This window comes from Pristiophorus japonicus, chromosome 8, assembly GCF_044704955.1.
Source record: "Pristiophorus japonicus isolate sPriJap1 chromosome 8, sPriJap1.hap1, whole genome shotgun sequence".
In the NCBI taxonomy this organism is placed as follows: Eukaryota; Metazoa; Chordata; class Chondrichthyes; family Pristiophoridae; genus Pristiophorus; species Pristiophorus japonicus.
Genome location: NC_091984.1, coordinates 142,704,954 through 142,723,248, shown reverse-complemented (window position 1 = coordinate 142,723,248; position 18,295 = coordinate 142,704,954). Strand labels below are relative to the sequence as shown.

The window sequence follows — 18,295 nt, the reverse complement described above, 5'->3', positions numbered from 1 at the left end:
CTGTATCCTCTACACAACCCGCTTTCCCACTAATCTTTGTGTCATCTGCAAATTTTGTTACACTACACTCTGTCCCCTCTTCCAGGTCATCTATGTATATTGTAAACAGTTGTGGTCCCAGCACCGATCCCTGTGGCACACCACTAACCACCGATTTCCAACCCGAAAAGGACTCACTTATCCCGACTCTCTGCTTTCTGTTAGCCAGCCAATTCTCTATCCATGCTAATACATTTCCTCTGACTCCGCGTACCTTTATCTTCTGCAGTAACCTTGTGTGGCACCTTATCGAATGCCTTTTGGGAATCTAAATACACCACATCCATCGGTACACCTCTATCCACCATGCTCGTTATATCCTCAAAGAATTCCAGTAAATTAGTTAAACATGATTTCCCCTTCATGAATCCATGTTGTGTCTGCTTGATTGCACTATTCCTATCTAGATGTCCCGCTATTTCTTCCTTAATGATAGCTTCAAGCATTTTCCCCACTACAGATGTTAAACTAACCGGCCTATAGTTACCTGTCTTTTGTCTGCCCCCTTTTTTAAACAGAGGCGTTACATTAGCTGCTTTCCAATCCGCTGGTACCTCCCCAGAGTCCAGAGAATTTTGGTAGATTATAACGAATGCATCTGCTATAACTTCTGCCATCTCTTTTAATACCCTGGGATGCATTTCATCAGGACCAGGGGACTTGTCTACCTTGAGTCCCATTAGCCTGTCCAGCACTACCTCCTTAGTGATAGGGATTGTCTCAAGGTCCTCCCTTCCCACATTCCCGTGACCAGCAATTTTTGGCATGGTTTTTGTGTCTTCCACTGTGAAGACCGAAGCAAAATAATTGTTTAAGGTCTCAGCCATTTCCACATTTCCCATTATTAAATCCCCCTTCTCATCTTCTAAGGTACCAACATTTACTTTAGTCACTCTCTTCCATTTTATATATCGGTAAAAGCTTTTACTATCTGTTTTTATGTTTTGCGCAAGTTTACTTTCGTAATCTATCTTTCCTTTCTTTATTGCTTTCTTAGTCATTCTTTGCTGTCGTTTCAAATTTTCCCCATTTTCTAGTTTCCCGCTAACCTTGGCCACCTTATACGCATTGGTTTTTAATTTGATACTCTCCTTTATTTCCTTGGTTATCCACGGCTGGTTATCCCTTCTCTTACCGCCCTTCTTTTTCACTGGAATATATTTTTGTTGCGCACTATGAAAGAGCTCCTTAAAAGTCCTCCACTGTTCCTCAATTGTGCCACCGTTTAGTCTGTGTTCCCAGTCTACTTTAGCCAACTCTGCCCTCATCCCACTGTAGTCCCTTGTTTAAGCATAGTAGACTCCTTTGAGACACTACTTCCTCACCCTCAATCTGTATTACAAACTCAACCATACTGTGATCACTCATTCCGCGAGGATCTTTTACTAGGAGATCGTTTATTATTCCCGTCTCATTACACAGGACCAGATCTAAGATAGCTTGCTCCCTTGTAGGTTCTGTAACATACTGTTCTAAGAAACAATCCCGTATGCATTCTATGAATTCCTCCTCCAGGCTACCCCGTGCAATTTCATTTGACCAATCGATATGTAGGTTAAAATCCCCCATCGTTCTTTTATCACATGCCTTCATTATTCCCTTGATTATTGTCCGCCCCACCGTGAAGTTATTATTTGGGGGCCGATAAACTACGCCCAGCAGTGACTTTTTCCCCTTACTATCTCTAATCTCCACCCACAATGATTCAACATTTTGTTCATTAGAGCCAATATCATCTCTCACAACTGCCCTGATATCATCCTTTATTAACAGAGCTACCCCACCTCCTTTCCCTTCTTGTCTCTCTTTCCAAATTGTCAGATACCCCTGTATGTTTAATTCCCAGTCTTGGCCACCCTGCAACCACGTTTCTGTAATGGCCACCAAATCATACCCATTTGTAATGATTTGTGCCGTCAACTCATTTACTTTATTTCGAATGCTGCGTGCGTTTAGGTAGAGTGTTTTAATACTAGTTTTGACCCATCCTGCAGCCCCTTTATATTCATACATATTGTCCCTTCCCATCACCTTGTGGTTTACACTTACCCCAGTGCTACTCTGCTCTGTTGCCTCCTGCCTTTTGCATTCTTTCTTGGGATCCTGTTCATCTGAGCTCTCACCCATTCTAACGAGCTCAGAGCACTCTCCTGTGTTCCGAATACTCCTTGCATTGAGGCACCGAGCTTTCATGCTTGCCTTTTTATTACACTTTGACCCTTTAGAATTTTGCTGTACAGTGGCCCTTTTTGTTTTTTGCCTTGGGTTTCTCTGCCCTCCACCTTTCTGTCTTTTGCTTCTGTCTCCATTTTGTTTCCCTCTGTCTCCCTGCATTGATTCCCATCACCCTGCCATATTAGTTTAACTCCTCCCCAACAGCACTAGCAAACACTCCCCCGAGGACATTGGTTCCGGTCCTGCCGAGGTGCAGACCATCCGATTTGTACTGGTCCCACCTCCCCCAGAATCGGTTCCAATGTCCCAGGAATTTGAATCCCTCCATGCTGCACCACTGCTCAAGCCACGTATTCATCTGCGCTATCCTGCGATTCCTACTCTGACTAGCACGTGGCACTGGTAGCAATCCCAGGATTATTAATTTTGAGGTCCTACTTTTTAATTCAGCTTCTAGCTCCTTAAATTCGTCTTGTAGGACCTCATCCCTTTTTTTAAAACCTATGTCGTTGGTACCAATGTGCACCACGACAACTGGCTGTTCACCCTCCCTTTTCAGAATGTCCTGCAGCCGCTCCGAGACATCCTTGACCCTTGCACCAGGGAGGCAACATACCATCCTGGAGTCTCGGTTGGGGCCGCAGAAACGCCTATCTATTCCCCTTACAATTGAATCCCCTATCACTATCGCTCTCCCATTCTTTTTCCTGCCCTCCTGTGCAACAGAGCCAGCCACGGTGCCATGAACTTGGCTGTTGCTGCCCTCCGCTGATGAGTCATCCCCCTCAACAGTACTCAAAGCGGTGTATCTGTTTTGCAGGGGGATGACCGCAGGGGACCTCTGTACGACCTTCCTTGCACTGCTCTTCCTGCTGGTCTTCCATTCCCTAGCTGGCTGTGGACCCTTCACCTGCGGTAAGACCAACTCACTACACGTGCTACTCACATCATTCTCAGCATCGTGGATGCTCCAGAGTGAATCCACCCTCAGCTCCAATTCCGTCAGGAGCTGGAGGCGAATGCACTTCCCGCACACGTAGTCATCAGGGACACCGGAAGTGTCCCTGAGTTCCCACATGGTAGGGAGGAGGAACGAGGAACGGGCAATAAAAACCGCCTTTGCCAGCAAGGCCCACATTCCGAGAACTAACTTTTTTTCAACCAAGATTACACCATTTTTCCATATTACGGATTCCTGGGATGGGGGGATTGTCCTATGAGGAGAGATTGAGTAGACTAAGCCTATATTCTCTAGTGTTTAGAAGAATGAGAGGTGATCACATTGAAACATACAAAATTCTTGCAGGGCTTGACAGGGTAGATGCAGGGAGGATGTTTCCCCTGGGGAGTCTAGAACCAAGGGTCACAGTCTCAGAATAAGGGGTCGGCCATTTAGGACTGAGATGAGGAGAAACCACTTCATTCAGAGGGTGGTGAATCTCTGGAATCCTTCACCCCAGAGGGCTGTGGAGGCTCAGTTCTTGAGTATATTCTGGAGATCGATAGATTTTTGGATACTAAGGGAATCAAGGGATATGGGGACAGTGCAGGAAAGTGAAGTTGAGGTAGATCAGCCATGATCTCATTGAATGGTGGAGCAGGCTCAAGGGGCCGAATGGCCTCCTCCTGCTCCTAATTCTTATGTTCTTTCATTCTATCCTAAATCCATGATAGTGACATAGTGATGAGAGGAAACATGGTGCGATCCATATGTTTTAACAGACCCATCATATTGGGCGATGAAAAATAGCTTCCAGGCACTCTCCCCGCACCCCCTCTCCCAACCCACCTCAAGTTGCATTGATGGAAGTATCTGCTTACCCACATAGCATACACTGCAATGTCGAAAGACCATTGGGTTTCACATCACTGCACAAGTCAGCTACTCACTTCTTCTGATGTTCCAGCCAGGCCAGTTCAGCTTTAGTCTTTTCCTTCAGGGCTCGTTCTCGCAGCTTGAGGAGCGACACCTGGTGCTGGGCACGCATCTCCTCCTCCTTCATGTACTGTCGCACCATCTCCATGGTGAATTTGGAGAAACTGTCCTGCCCCCCGGAGAAGGGCATGCTCAGATCATGCTGAACAGCAGAAAGGGAGAGACACAAATATCAGACCAAGTGAAGTGAGCTGCTTCCCCCACTGATGTATGCAAGGACTGCCCCTTTCATTCAACAACACTGAAGACCAAGTGTAGGCAACAGCACCAACTAAAGTGGCTGCCGCTACCATCAGTCATGCCCGACACACACTGCATCATGTGCAAACTTTCCAAAATGGCCCTCTGTTTATCAGGTTCAGTGAGTGCTGGCAGTCACTACATCATTTTACCAAAATGTACAGCCTCTTCAAGGCCTGCAAGGTACATCACATGAACCTTCTTCAGTCAGACTCTGAAAAATGGCAAACAAGCAAATTGACAACTGGGTGGAAAGTAGCTTTTTTTCCAGGGGTGGAGGGGAATGGTTTCTCTCTCCACAGATGCTGCCTGATCTGCTGAGCATTGCTCCATATAGGACGGACCCATTTCCCTTAGCAGAGGGGTCAACAACCAGGGGGCATAGATTTAAAGTAATTGGTCAGAGGTTTAGTGGGGATTTGAGGGGAAATGTCTTCACCCAGAGGGTGGTGGGGGTCTGGAACTCACTGCCTGAAAGGGTGGTAGAGGCAGAAACCCTCACCACATTTTAAAAAGTACTTGGATGTGCACTTGAAGTGCCGTAACCTACAGGGCTACGGACCCAGAGCTGGAAAGTGGGATTAGACTGGATAGCGTTGTTGGCCGGCGCTGACACGATGGGCCGAAATGGCCTCCTTTCATGCTGTAAATTTCTATGATTCTATGATAATTTCTTTTCTGGCTCATGGCCCATTGAAAATACCATGTACGTGCAGTTTTTCTGTTGAAAAGCCAGCTGTGAGGGACCCCTGTGCAGCTTACAGGGAAGATGGCTGCTGAGTGTTCCCAGCATTTTCTGTTTTTATTTCAGATTTCCAGTATTTCACTTCTGTTTTTGTGAAAGTGCCTTGTGGGCAACCCCAGATTGCTGAAGAGAAGTAACATTTTAAGCAGATTGTTCACCTTTCTGATCGAGTTACCACAGAGTGAAGACAAAGATTCTTATTTACTGGGGATATCTTGTTCTCCACGTCAGGTGGACATGTGCTGCCTTTGACTGGTTAAAAGTTTTAGAATTCACTACAGTTCTTTACGATGCATTGTAGGTTAACGACGAGAAGAAAAGTGGGACAAGATGGATGGCACCTGCACGGGAGGACGATTTAAGCTCCTCCTCCACCCCCCCACCCAACATCTGAACCCAGTGGCTAGACAAGGTCGTGATGCTTGGAGATGGGGAGGGCAGCAAGTGGATGGCATGATGCATCCACACTGAATACCTGGGCTTCCCACACAGCCTTGCTACTGTGCCTCCCTTAGCCAGAGAATTTAGAAAGATAGGAACAGAAGGAAGCCATCATCCCCTTCAGCTTGTTCCGCCATTCAATTAAATCACGGCTGATCTGTATCTTAACTCCATCTACCCGCCTTGGTTCTGTATCCCTCAATACCCTTGCTGAACAAAAATATACCAATCTCAGTTTTGAAACTTCCAACTGAAGCCCAACAGTTTTTTTTGAGGGAGAGTGTCCCAAACTTCCACTACCCTTTGTGCGAAGAAGTGCTTCCTGCCAACACCCCTGAACATCCTAGCTCTAATTTTAAGGTTATGCCCCCTTTTTCTGGACTCCCACACGATCTACCCTATCAACTTTTAATCATTGTGACACTTCAATCAGATCACCCCTTAATCTTCTATATTGGAGGGAATACAAGCCTAGCTGATGCAACCTGCCTCATAATTTAACCCTTTTAGCCCAAGTTAGCGTAGCGTACTGTTGATAACTGTCACACCAGACCCCAAGTACAGGGCTGGACTCAGATTCCAGTGATTGTCATGCTTCCTCGGTTCTCGGCACACCCGTACATGAACTCACTTTGACAGCTGACAAGGCCGACTGGTCCCGGGCCGTGTCCTCGTCCGAATCGTCCTGCCGGCTGCGCTTCCTCTCCATGTTGAAGCGGCGGTGGCTCTCTGACGGCAGCAGGGAGCGGAAGGATTTCTCTTCGATCTCGTCTTCCGTCATCGACTCGTCAAACTTCAGGGAGTACTCGGTGGCAACGGAGGCAGAGTCTGCAGAGACAGCACAAGGTGTACAAAGGGCAAAGGAAAATAATAGGCCAAGAACAGTGAAGGATTTCAGACTTTGCAATACCAGTTGTAAGAAAGTTAAAAGGATAGGCTCGAAAACCTAGAATAATGACTTGCTCAAGGATCTGAGCTTGGTTAAAGTACTAATGAAACAGTTAAACTGTTCAAGGCAACATGCTGGGAAGGTTGGCCAAACTGAAAAGTATTATTCAGACTGTCTGGAATGTTACAACAACCTGCATTTATCTAGCGCCTTCAATGTAGGAAAACGTCCCAAGGCACTTCAAAAGAGCATTATATACAGAAACTGTGGGAAACCATCGTAAACACCAGGTGCTGCTTCTGTAGCCATGGGAAAGTAAGAGAGGAAAGTTACTGAAGGCTCTGTTTGGCAGAAAGAATGGTACAAGGGCAGCCATTCTAAAGTGAAGACAGACAGACCAGAGGCCGGCTAGAGGACCACGAAGGATGTTGGAGAATTAATCAAGTTCTCAGTCTCCTGAAACAGAAGAATTGGTCATTCGGAGTTTTGAGTTGCAATTCTGACGTAAAGGTCGTATGAATTTCTATCTGTAAAACTTGTATATGATTGTTAATAAAAAATAATGAGTCCAAGAAACGATGAAAGCCTTGGTTGATCTTGCCTCTGATTACCTTGCAGAGTAAAGAGTTAAAACAATAAATCTACAATTGCAAGTATGGAAAGAAGGAGTGGGGGGGGCCAAGGGACCGACGGGGGCGGGAGCCGAGGATTTATATAGCACCTTTCACGAGCACTGGACGTCTCAAAGCACTTTATAGCCAATGAAGTACTTTTGGAGTGTAGTCACTGTTACAATGTGTGAAACTGAAGTATTTGGTGTCAGGATAAAACGAGGTCCTGGTGGATAGGCACTAAACGATTCTAGATGGTCAATCTCCCCAGAAAGTCACTCAGTAAGTGAGGCCGCTGTGGGAAATGGAAATGCTTTCACTTCCACCTCGCCAGGACCTGAGCTTTCATCACGGGATTGTGGACTCGATCAATCAGTTGCCAGCACTGGCACTGGCACGTTAATCCACAGTCATCTGACACAAATGTCTCGCAACTGCTTAGGTACCTGTGACTTCTTGGACACAAGTGATTGGGTGGCATGGGCATGAGGTGGGGGAGGGGGAAGTTACTGAATTGCTGAACGACAGAGGAAGGGAAGATTCCAATGTCAGGGGAAGGCCAAGTGTAAAACTGCATTGATCGTCCCCTTCGCCCCTGTACTTCATTGGCTGCAAAGCACTTCGAGACGTGAAAGGCGCTATATAAATCCAAATCTTCTTTGCAACATTACACAACTCCTGCAGCGGATTGGGTGAACGTTGCACCTTCTTGCTCTTGCACACTTGTATGCAAGTGCCTGGCCCTTCAATGATGAAAGTGGGTGACGAAATGGGTCACACGATACCACACAACTAATGGCACTGACGTTAATTATTTCTATTTGTTTTTCAGATGTGGGTGACTTTAGCAGGGCATGCCTTTATTGCCCATTCCACTGTATCCCGAGGTGGCCGTGATGGGCCTTCTCCTTTCACTGTAGTCCATGTGGTGAAGGTGCTGCCACAATGATGTCAGTTAGTGAATCTCAGGTTTCTGACCCAGCAACTATGAAGGAAAAAGGGAAATTTGACAAGAACAGATCTCCTATAACTATTTGTGCTCATTTAGCTTGGAATCCGGGAGACCGGCATCTGTGAACTGGCTCTGCGTTTTCACCATCAAATCTGACTTCCCATTCCCAACAGAACCGTTGACCCGGGAAAAGGGAGCTGGATTTACTAGTATAAACACAGGTGGCTGAGTCATGGGATCCGAACTAAACCAGTGCCAGTGTAGGTGGTTAGAATTTGATCCACAAGTAGTTGTGTGTTTTGTTTACTTTGGATGGTGAAGGGACACAAATGGGGCAATAATGGACTTTCTTGATTCTGATCATCGAACTGAAGTGTTCCCCCATTGAATCCATGTGCTGAGTGGAGGGAGAGAAGAGGAATGCTCATTTCTGGTTATGGAGCTCACCTTTTTCATCGGGTAATGAAGGCACACTGTCGCTGCGGATCGAGTCATCAGCTGCCGTGTGCACCTCCTCTTCAATAGAGCTATCGCCCTTCTCCTGGCAGGAGGCTCTGCTCTCCGCTCTTTTCTCAGAAGAGGTTAAGGACGGGCTGTCTTGCCGACTGCTGCCACTGCTACGAAAGGGATACAAGGATTAGCGTAGTTACATAGGGCCAAAAATCAGGGTCTCAACGGGCACATACGATGTGCGCACGCACCTGTAGAGATCCTGAGCGATGCACATGCGCATAAACCCGGCACTTCCGATCTGTCCAAATTTCTTCAGAGCCAACGCATCCCCGGGAGAAGCTATTTGCCCAACCCTTGCCCAAAGAATGTCCTTCAAACTCTTACGCCTGGTAAAAGCAGGTGTAAGGCCTGCTTTTACCCGCGTAAGAGTTTTAAAAGATAGAAAAAATAAATGTTATTACTTATTTTTTATGTTAAAAACCCTGCCCATGAAGGCAAGTTTATGTTTAACACTATTAAAACATTTTTATGAGCTCCCATTACTATGAATGAGAGAATACTACATTGTGATTGGTGGGCCAGGCCCACATATATGCATACGCTCTTGGAATACGTGGGCCCATACCCTGCAATACGCAACAAGTCTACGTTCCTCCTGGACCACCAGGCATGTTCATTAAAAACATTTTGGTCGGAGGCATCCGCCCGCGGGAAGCCTCCAACTGCAATTTTTGCCCACAGTATTTACAGCACAGAAACAAGCCATTCGGCCCAACAGGTCTACGAATGTGTTTGTGCTCCACACGAGTCTCCTCCCACCTTCTTTAACCTAACCCCATCAACATATACTTCCATTCCTTTCCTCCTGATGTGTTGATTCCCCTTAAATGCATCTGTGCTACTTGCTCAATTACTGCCTGTGATCGCAAGTTCCACATTCTCACCACTCACTGGGTGAAGAAGTTTCTCCTGAATTCCCCATTGGATTTAGTGGCGACCATCTTATATTTATGACGTCTGGTTCTGGTATTGCCCGCAAGTAGAAATATCTTCTCTAAGTCTATCCTACCGAATCCTTTCATGATTATAAAGACTTCTAGCAGGTCACTCCTCAGTCCCTTTTCTGGAGAAAAGAGCTCCAGCCTGTTCAATCTTTCCTGATTTGAGTTTTAGTATAATTTTAGTAAATATTTTTTGCAACTTCTCCTGTGCCTCTAAATCCTTTTTATAATATGAAGACCAGAACTGTTCACAGTACTCCGTGTGGTCTAACCAAGGTCCTGTAGAAATGACCCCCAGTGCTGTGTTTTTTAAATGGCCTTATTAACCTGCATCGCTTACTTTTAGCGACTGCACCCCTGGATCCCTCTGTTCCACTACCCCATTTAGAAACTTATTTTCCAAGGAGTATGTAGCCTCCTAATTCTCCCGACCATAATGTACTACCTTACATAGAGCAGAGAGCTTCAAGTGGCCATTCCCTTGCCACAGCTGCGACTGGGACCTTCCCATTGACCAAATCCCTCCCAGTGACCCATTCTAAAAACAACCTCCCATACCCGAATATGTTTCATCAATTCAACCATTACCTCACCATTGCTATAAAAAGGGCTCATTTAATGTTGATCTAGCCTCCCCTAAAATACATTGATACTATTCACTGCAACCACTCCCTGTGGTAGCAAGTCCCACATTCTCACCACTCTGGGTAAAGAAGTTTCTTCTGAATTCCCTATTGGATTTCTCGATGACTATCTTATAGGTTAATGGACTCTAGTTTTGCTCTTCCCCATAGTGGAAACACCCTCACTGTATCCACTCTACCAAAACCTTTCATAATTATAAAGACTTCTATCAGGTCACCCCTCAGCCTCCTCTTTTCAAGAGAAAAGAGAGCCAAGCCTGTTCATCCTTTCCGGTTAGGTACTTCCTCGTTTTCCTGGTATCATCCTTCAATTTATATAGCACCTTTAACATAGGAAAGCACCACAAAGAGTTTCACACAAGTGTAATCAAACACAAATTGACATCGAGCCAAAGGAGGAAATATTTGGAGGGGTAACCAAAACCTTGGTCAAAGAGGTGGGATTTAAGGATGGTCTTAAAGAAAGTGGAGATGCGGACTTCTGCCCAGAAGTCAATTTACACATAGTAAAAGCAGTTACTGTAAATATAAAAATCACACCTTCGATCAGGATGTTTGTATCTGGACGACTCAGACAGGCTGTCCAATGAAGCAGAGTAGTGAATTTTAGAATCGGGCAGTTTCTCGACAGGACCAGATGTTGGGCTGCTCTCACTTTTTCTGCTAACAGACAAAGAAAATAACTGGTCAGTTCATCTCCATCGAGTCCTTTAATTCAATCTCTTCCAGCCACGGTTCAAAAAAAAGTTTGTGCAGTTTTTCTCCAGCAAAAGCCACTTCAGTGGGCCCCCTCCCCCATAGGTTCAGTGGGTAAAGTGATCATGTGGTGTAGTACTGGGCTATGCAGGCCAGAAGGTCCCTGTTTTGATCCCTTGTACAGATTGCGTTAGCTGACTTCAGCTATCGATCCTGTTCTTTAGAACCCCTTTAGACCGGGTCTTGCACAAGGAGACATGCAGGCAAGCATTATAAACACCTTCTGTGAAATAACTTTTATTTCTTTTTGGGAACTTTAGCTTGCAGCCATCAAGACTCCTGCTTCCTTTCCCCTCACTCTTCCTTGCCCCAGTGATTATTCAGACATGCCAATGATCACTCTCACCACAGTGGTGTTTTCCAGTTTCGTCCCAACTTGTACCAAATCACGTAGCATTTTGCTACAGACCCAGTCATTGACAACTAGGTTGAGATTGCCGTATTCATTTACAGGTGGCACGGGACATCAGTAACTCATTTAAGAAGCAAGGTCCTAGAAGCAAGAGAGCAGTAACCTAACTGAGCACACCTCTCAATCCTTCCTATTTAGTTCAGGACAGAAACACAAGGCAGGAGGCTCGACCATTTTCATGACGACACACGGCAGTCGTCGACACAATGTCCAAACTCAGAGCAATCAGCACAAGCCCCCCCCTCCCAGATTATTAAACTAGAGAGGCTTGATCTTAACGATGAGCATGGCAGTGTTGGAACCTTACCTGTCAGGTTCAGCCCTGGCTCGCAGCTGCTTCATGAAGTCCGAATGCTGCTGCCTCTGTTGGTCCAACAGCACAGTCATCGGTGCAGCAGCCCCTGCTCGAGATAGGTTCGTGGCCATGACAGTCGGGGACCCCGCCACAATCTGCACGCACGCCAACTCCGTCATCTACACAGAAAGAACCTATCAGTATAGCACAGATTAGGATGAAACTTGGACCTCCAGTTTTGTTTTTTGAAATCACAGAATATCACACAGCACAGAAGAAAGCCATTCAGCCTATCGTGCCTGTGTGGGCCCTTTGAAAGACCGATCCAATCAGTCCCACTCCCCTACTCTTGAATGAGGTGTGATCTTATCGAAACATATAAGATTATGAGGGAACTTGACAAGGTGGCTGCAGAGAGGATGTTTCCACTGATGGGGGGGACTAGAACTAGGGGTCACAATCTTAGAATAACGGGCCGCCATTTAAAACTGAGATGAGGAGGAATTTCTTCTCTGAGGGTTGTAAATCTGTGGAATTCGCTGCCTCAGAGAGTTGTGGAAGCTGGGTCATTGAATAAATTTAAGTCAGAGATAGACAGTTTCTTAATCGATAAGGGAATAAGAGGTTATGGGGAGCGGGCAGGGAAGTGGACCCAAGTCCATGATCAGATCAGCCATGATCGCATTAAATGGCGGAGCAGGCTTGAGAGGCCATATGGCCTACTCCTGCTCCTATTTCTTATGTTCTTTCCACGTAGCCCTGCAATTTTTTCCTTTTAAAGTATTTATCCAATTCCCTTTTGAAAATGACTATCGAGTCCGCTTCCACCACCCTTTCAGGCAGTGCATTCTAGATCATAACTCGCTGCGTAAAACAATGCTCCTCACCTCCCCTCAGAAATAGTCAACAGTAAAGGCGCAGTTAAATTCAAGCATCTGATGTTAAAAGTTCAAATGTCTGATCACTGGGATATTAAGCTTGTTGGTTGCATTTTAAGTTAGCCTTTGTCCAAAGGGCAGCAAGATAGGAACAATGCACTGGGGGCCTAAAGTGTGAACAGTGAAAATGATGGGTTTACACCCCGACTGATCTGCCAATCCCAGTGCACCGTCATGGGAGGGCTATTCCCCACAAGGAGAAGAAATGGGGTTCTACTCACACAGCTCTTGTGCACTTCGCACTCTGGGCCTGCCAGCGATGCCCACAACCAATGAGCAGATATTTTTTAAAAAAGGTTCTTTCAGTAAATTGCCACCTTCTTAATATCGCCTCAACCCACCGGCTGCTGAAAGCCTCATCCATGCTTTTGGTACCTCCAGACTCGACTGTTCCAATGCTCTCCTGGCTGGCCTCCCAACTTCCTCCAAACACTTCAGCTCATCTAAAACTCTGCTGTTCATATCCTGATTTGCACTAAGTCCTATTCACCCATCACCCCCATACTCGCTGATCTACATTGGCTCCCGGTCTGGCAACGCCTCAAATTTAAAAATTCTCATCCTAGTGTTAAAATCCCTCCATGGCCTCATCTCCCTCCCTATCTCTGTAACCTCCTCCAGTCCTACAACCCCTCCCTTCCCCAACACCCCCCCCCCCCCCCCCCGAGAATTCCACGTTCCTCCAGTTCTGGCCTCTTGCGCATCCCCGATTTTCATTGCTCCACCACTGGCAGCCGTGCCTTCAGCTGCCTGGGCCCTACGCTCTGGAATTACCTCCCTAAACCTCTCCACCTCTCTCTCTCTCTTCTTTTAAGATGCTCCTTAAAACCTACCTCTTTGACCAAGCTTTTGGTCACCTGCCCTAATAAATCTATGTGGCTAGGTGTTTGATGATGCTCCAGTGAATGTTTTACTACGTTAAAGGCGCGATATAAATGCAAGTTGTTGTTGTTGTAACAGCTCAGCCAATGTAATACTCACAAGTGAGTGAACCCTTTAAAATACCCTGTATTGGAATACCGTGTTTTCAGCTTGGATTTCAAAACTCTCATCCTTATTTACAAATTCCTCCATGGACTCACCCCCTCCCATATCTCTAATCTCCTCCAGCCCCACAACCGCACCCCCCACCCCTCTAATTCTGCCCTCCTGAGCATCCCTGATTATAATCGCACAACCATTGGTGGCCATGCCTTCTGTTGCCGAGGCCCCAAGCTCTTGAACTCCCTGCCTAAACCTCTCTATCCTCCATCAAGACGCTCCTTAAAACCTACCTCTTTGACTAAGCTTTTGGTCATCTGCTGTAATTTCTTCTTATGTGGCTCGGTATCAAATTTATTACGTTAAAGGCGCTACATACATACAAGTTATTGTTGTTGTAGATTGGGGAAGGATAAAACAACGTTGTGTGTACCTCTTTGATCTGACGTGCTGTGTCCGCAGTCAGCCGAGCGGCCTCCACCTGTTGCGTCATCATTTTATTGGTGGACTCTTGCAACATCTCTTGGCGTGTCTGTGCAAACTGCTGCAGACTCTCTGCATGCGCCTAACATAAATAAACAAAAGAGAAGACTTTACATCCACTATTGCTGCACCAATTGAACCCAATCACCAGCAATTGATACCATAGATACCTTAGGCAGTGCAGCAGACACAGCGCATCAGACAGACCTTGAATTATCAAAATACAATGTGGAATTGACTTTTGGTCCAATAAACACACTGCTTTGACCTTGCTGTCAAGTTGCATCATGCGACACAAGTCTCAATATTACGTGCTTTGTTTTACAATCAAAATGTGAAGCCTCTCCCGCTCCTCCAGCCAATGCCATAGAGGGGCACAGTAACCGAGTGCTACGGTATTGGAGATCATGAGGACAAATGCCATCATGGGAAGACGGTAAAATTAGAGCCAGACCGTTTAGAAGTGGAATCAGGAAGCACTTTTTCCCACACAAATAGTAGAAATTTGAAACTCTCTTTCCAAAAGGCTGTGGATGCTGGGGGTCAACTGGAGCTTTCAAGGCTGAGATTGATTGATTTTTGTTATGGAAGAGTATTGAGGGATATAAAGCAAAGGCAGGTAAATGGGGTTGAGGTACAGATCAGCCATGATCTACTGAATTGCCAAAGGGCTGAATATTCTACTCCTGTTCCTCTGTCCTTATGTTAAGTTGTGAAACCGAATTCAATAATTCTGCCGATCTGTGGGTGGCAATAAAAGGATCCTAGACAGTGTCTCCCACATCCACAGCACGACTAAAAAAAGGTTGCAGTCTGCATTTATCTTCATTATCCAATGTCCTTTATTGGACACGTGAATGCTACAAAGCTCCCTCAAATTTAGCCCCACAGAGCATCAACCATCCTTATGGGTTCGACGATTGAGATCGAGAATGCAACGCTAATTAGAGGGAGTTTGGCACTGTGTTTTCCACGGCTGAGAATGTTCTGAAGCACAAAAAGATACAACTTTCATTGCGCCTTTCACATCTTCAGGATGTCCCAAAGCGCTTCACAGCCAATAAAGTACATTTGAAGTGTCAACACTATTGCCAAGTAGGAAACAGGACAGCTATTTTGTGCACAGCAAGATCCCACCAAAAAACAGCTCTCTATTTTGGTTGAGGGATGCACATTGGTCAGTATACCGGCAGCACTCCCTTGCTGCTCTTCAAATAGTAACACGGCATCTATTCTGTCCACCTGAACAGATAGACAGGGCCTCGTTTTAATGTCTCACCAGAAGGTGGCACCTCTGGTAACACAGCACTCCCTCTTTAATACTGCACTGGATGGTCAGCCTAGATTATAGAAACATAGAAAATAGGAGCAGTAGTAGGCCATTCAAGTCTGCACCGCCATGCAATATGATCATGGCTGATCCTCCATCTCAACACCATATTCCCACTTTTTCCCCATACCCCTTGATGCCTTTTGTATCTAGAAATCTAGCTATCTCCTTCTTAAATATATTCAGTGACTTGGCCTCCACAGCCTTCTGTGGTAGAGAATTCCACAGGTTCACCACCCTTTGAGTGGAAACCTTTCTCCTCATCTCAGTCTTAAATTTCCTACCCCGTATCCTGAGACTGTGACCCCTTGTTCTTGACTTCCCAGCCAGTGGAAACATCCTCCCCGCATCCAGTCTATCCAACCCAGTCAGAATTTTATACGTTTCAATGTGCTCAAGTCATGGTGCGGGGCTTGAACCCACAACCTTCTCATTCAGAGTTAAGAACACTCACACTGAGAAAAACTGACTCACCAACTTACATTTATTAACATAGTAAAATATCCCACGTCACTTCACAGGAGCGCTACTGGACAAAGCTTGACACCTAAGCCACACAAGGACAGCTAACAGAAGAGGTAGATTTTAATGGGTGCCTTAAAGGCAAAGAGCTTTAAGGAGCAAATTCCAGAGCTTATGGCCCAGGCAGCTGAAGTCACGACCACCAATGGTGGGACGAAGGGAAACAGGGATGTACAAGAGGCCAGAATTGGAAATAACAGTTGGAGGGTTGGAGGGCTTGAGGAGGTTAGAGATAGGGAGGTTAGATGCCTTGCAAGGATTTGAACACAAGGATGAGAATTTTAAATTCGAGGCATTGGTGGACTGTGAGCCGATGTAGGTCAGTGAGCACAGGGTGAAGACGACTTGGTGCAAGTTAGGGTACAGGCATCAGTTTTGGATAAGCTGCAATTTACGGGGAATGGAAGATGAGAGTCCAACCAAACCTCTGGAGTAGTCGGCTCATGCAGAAGTTCTCAAAAATAAGCTATTCTGTAGTTATTTTCAAGCTACTAAAACAGGCGTAAGCAAGAACTTGCAACTGAATACCAAAAGCAGGGATTGGCATGATTACGATGCTTGTCCCATAAGACATAGCAAACTGGGGCACATGGGCTTTATCTGAACTGTCTCTTAAAAAGACACAAACCCCCTCTCACCTTCCAGGTTTACTAATCCAAGACCCGTTCACCCATCATCCCTGTGTTTGCTGACCCAGATTGGTTCCTGGTCCCACCCCCACCCACGTCTCATTTTTAAAATTCTTATTGTGTTCAAATTCCAGCAAGGCCTCCCCCTCCCTATCTCTGTAACCTCCACCAGCCCTACAACCTACCCCCAGAAATCTCGGTTCCTCTGACTCGGTTCATGTGCACTCTTCACCCTACCATTGGCAGCCGTGCCTTCAGTAGTCTAGGCCCCAGTCTCGCGAATTCCCTCCTTAAACCTGACCAACTCTTCACGTCCTCAAAACACTCCTCCTTGATCAACCCTGTTGTGTATCTATAAAGCATGCACTCCCATGTTCCGCCACCAGGGAGCTCATCCCCTGAAGTCCCAAGGGATCCCAGCATCCCTTGGGAGCACTGTATATAAGCCGGCCCCTAAGGCCTGTTCCTCACTCGAGTGTCTTATTAAAGACTGAGGTCACTGTTACTTCAACCTCCCTGTGTGCAGCCTCATCTGTGTTAAGAACACAATAACTGGCGACGAGAATAAGAATCCAACGCAAAGATACAGCAAACTGTGGGCACCCTGGAGAAGTTCTTGGAGGGTGAGGACTGCGAAGCCTATGTCGAACGGCCAGACCAATACTTTGTAGCCAACGAGCTGGACAGAGAAGGAAGCGCTGTAAAAAGGAGAGCAGTCCTCCTCACAGTCTGCGGGGCACCGACCTACAGCCTCATGAAGAATCTTCTGGCTCCGGTGAAACCCAGAGATAAGTCGTATGAGGAGCTGTGTACACTGGTTCAGGAACATCGTAACCCGAGGGAGAGCGTGCTGATGGCAAGGTATCAGTTCTACAGGTGCCAGTGATCTGAAGGTCAGGAAGTGGCGAGCTACGTTGCCAAGCTAAGGCGATTTTTGCAGGACAATGTGAGTTTGATGGCTACCTGGAGCAAATGCTCAGACTTTTTTGTACTGGGCATTGGCCAAGAGACCATCCTATGAAAACTTTTGACTGTAGAGACACCGACCCTCAGTAAGGCCATTGCGATAGCACAGGCGTTTATGTCCACCAATGATAACACCAAACAAATCTCCCAGCACACAAGTGCTAGCAATGTTCATAAATTAACTGGAATTGTGTTTGCGAGCAGAAATGTACAGGGCAGAACCCACGAGCCTGCAACTGCCAGCAGGCCTCAGGTGACCCAGATGACTCAGAGTCCGCAACAAAGGATGAATGCAAGGCAATTCACACCTTGTTGGCGTTGTGGAAGCTTCCATTCAGCCTATTCATGCTGCTTCAAAGGGTATGTTTGCAAGAGCTGTGGAACAATGGGGCACCTCCAACGAGCTTGCAAACGAGCTGCAAGCTCTGCAAAACCTGCTAACCACCACGTGGCAGAGGAAGATCAGTCCATGGTGGATCAAAGCAATTTTGTGCCTGAGAGAGGAGGCAGATGCTGAAGAACATGGGAGTGCATGCTTTACAGATACACAACAAACCCGAATATCTCCGCCTTTGGCTTGCCATCCATTTTCATGATTATGCCTCCACGAGGCACCTTTATTTTTAAAGGGGGGGGGGGGGGGGGGGAAGGCGGAGGCAGAAGGATGGGCTTTCTACATTAAAAGCATTATAAGAACATAAAAATTAGGAGCAGGAGTAGATCATTTGGCCCCTCGAGCCAGTTCCGCCATTCAATAAGATCATGGCTGATCTGATCTTGGCCTAAACTCCACTTCTCTGCCCGTTCCTCATAACCCTCGACTCCCTTATCGTTCAAAAATCTGTCTATCTCCACTT

The 18,295-nt window shown here is 46.3% G+C and overlaps 1 protein-coding gene across 5 annotated transcripts in view; it reads right to left on the bottom strand.

The window, feature by feature from the left end:
- The window catches only part of cep350 (centrosomal protein 350), a 190,560-nt gene that overhangs the window by 62,906 nt on the left and 109,359 nt on the right, over nt 1-18,295 (bottom strand). For 4 of the 5 annotated variants that reach the window (XM_070887454.1, XM_070887458.1, XM_070887459.1 and 1 more), the window contains 6 exons: nt 13,942-14,073; nt 11,602-11,768; nt 10,667-10,789; nt 8,476-8,645; nt 6,208-6,404; nt 4,105-4,292 (listed from right to left, as the gene is read on the bottom strand). In XM_070887454.1, coding sequence (XP_070743555.1) covers nt 4,105-4,292; nt 6,208-6,404; nt 8,476-8,645; nt 10,667-10,789; nt 11,602-11,768; nt 13,942-14,073 — 977 coding nt within the window. The remainder of the gene's footprint in view (nt 1-4,104; nt 4,293-6,207; nt 6,405-8,475; nt 8,646-10,666; nt 10,790-11,601; nt 11,769-13,941; nt 14,074-18,295) is intronic. The other variant, XM_070887457.1, reaches the window with a different exon arrangement.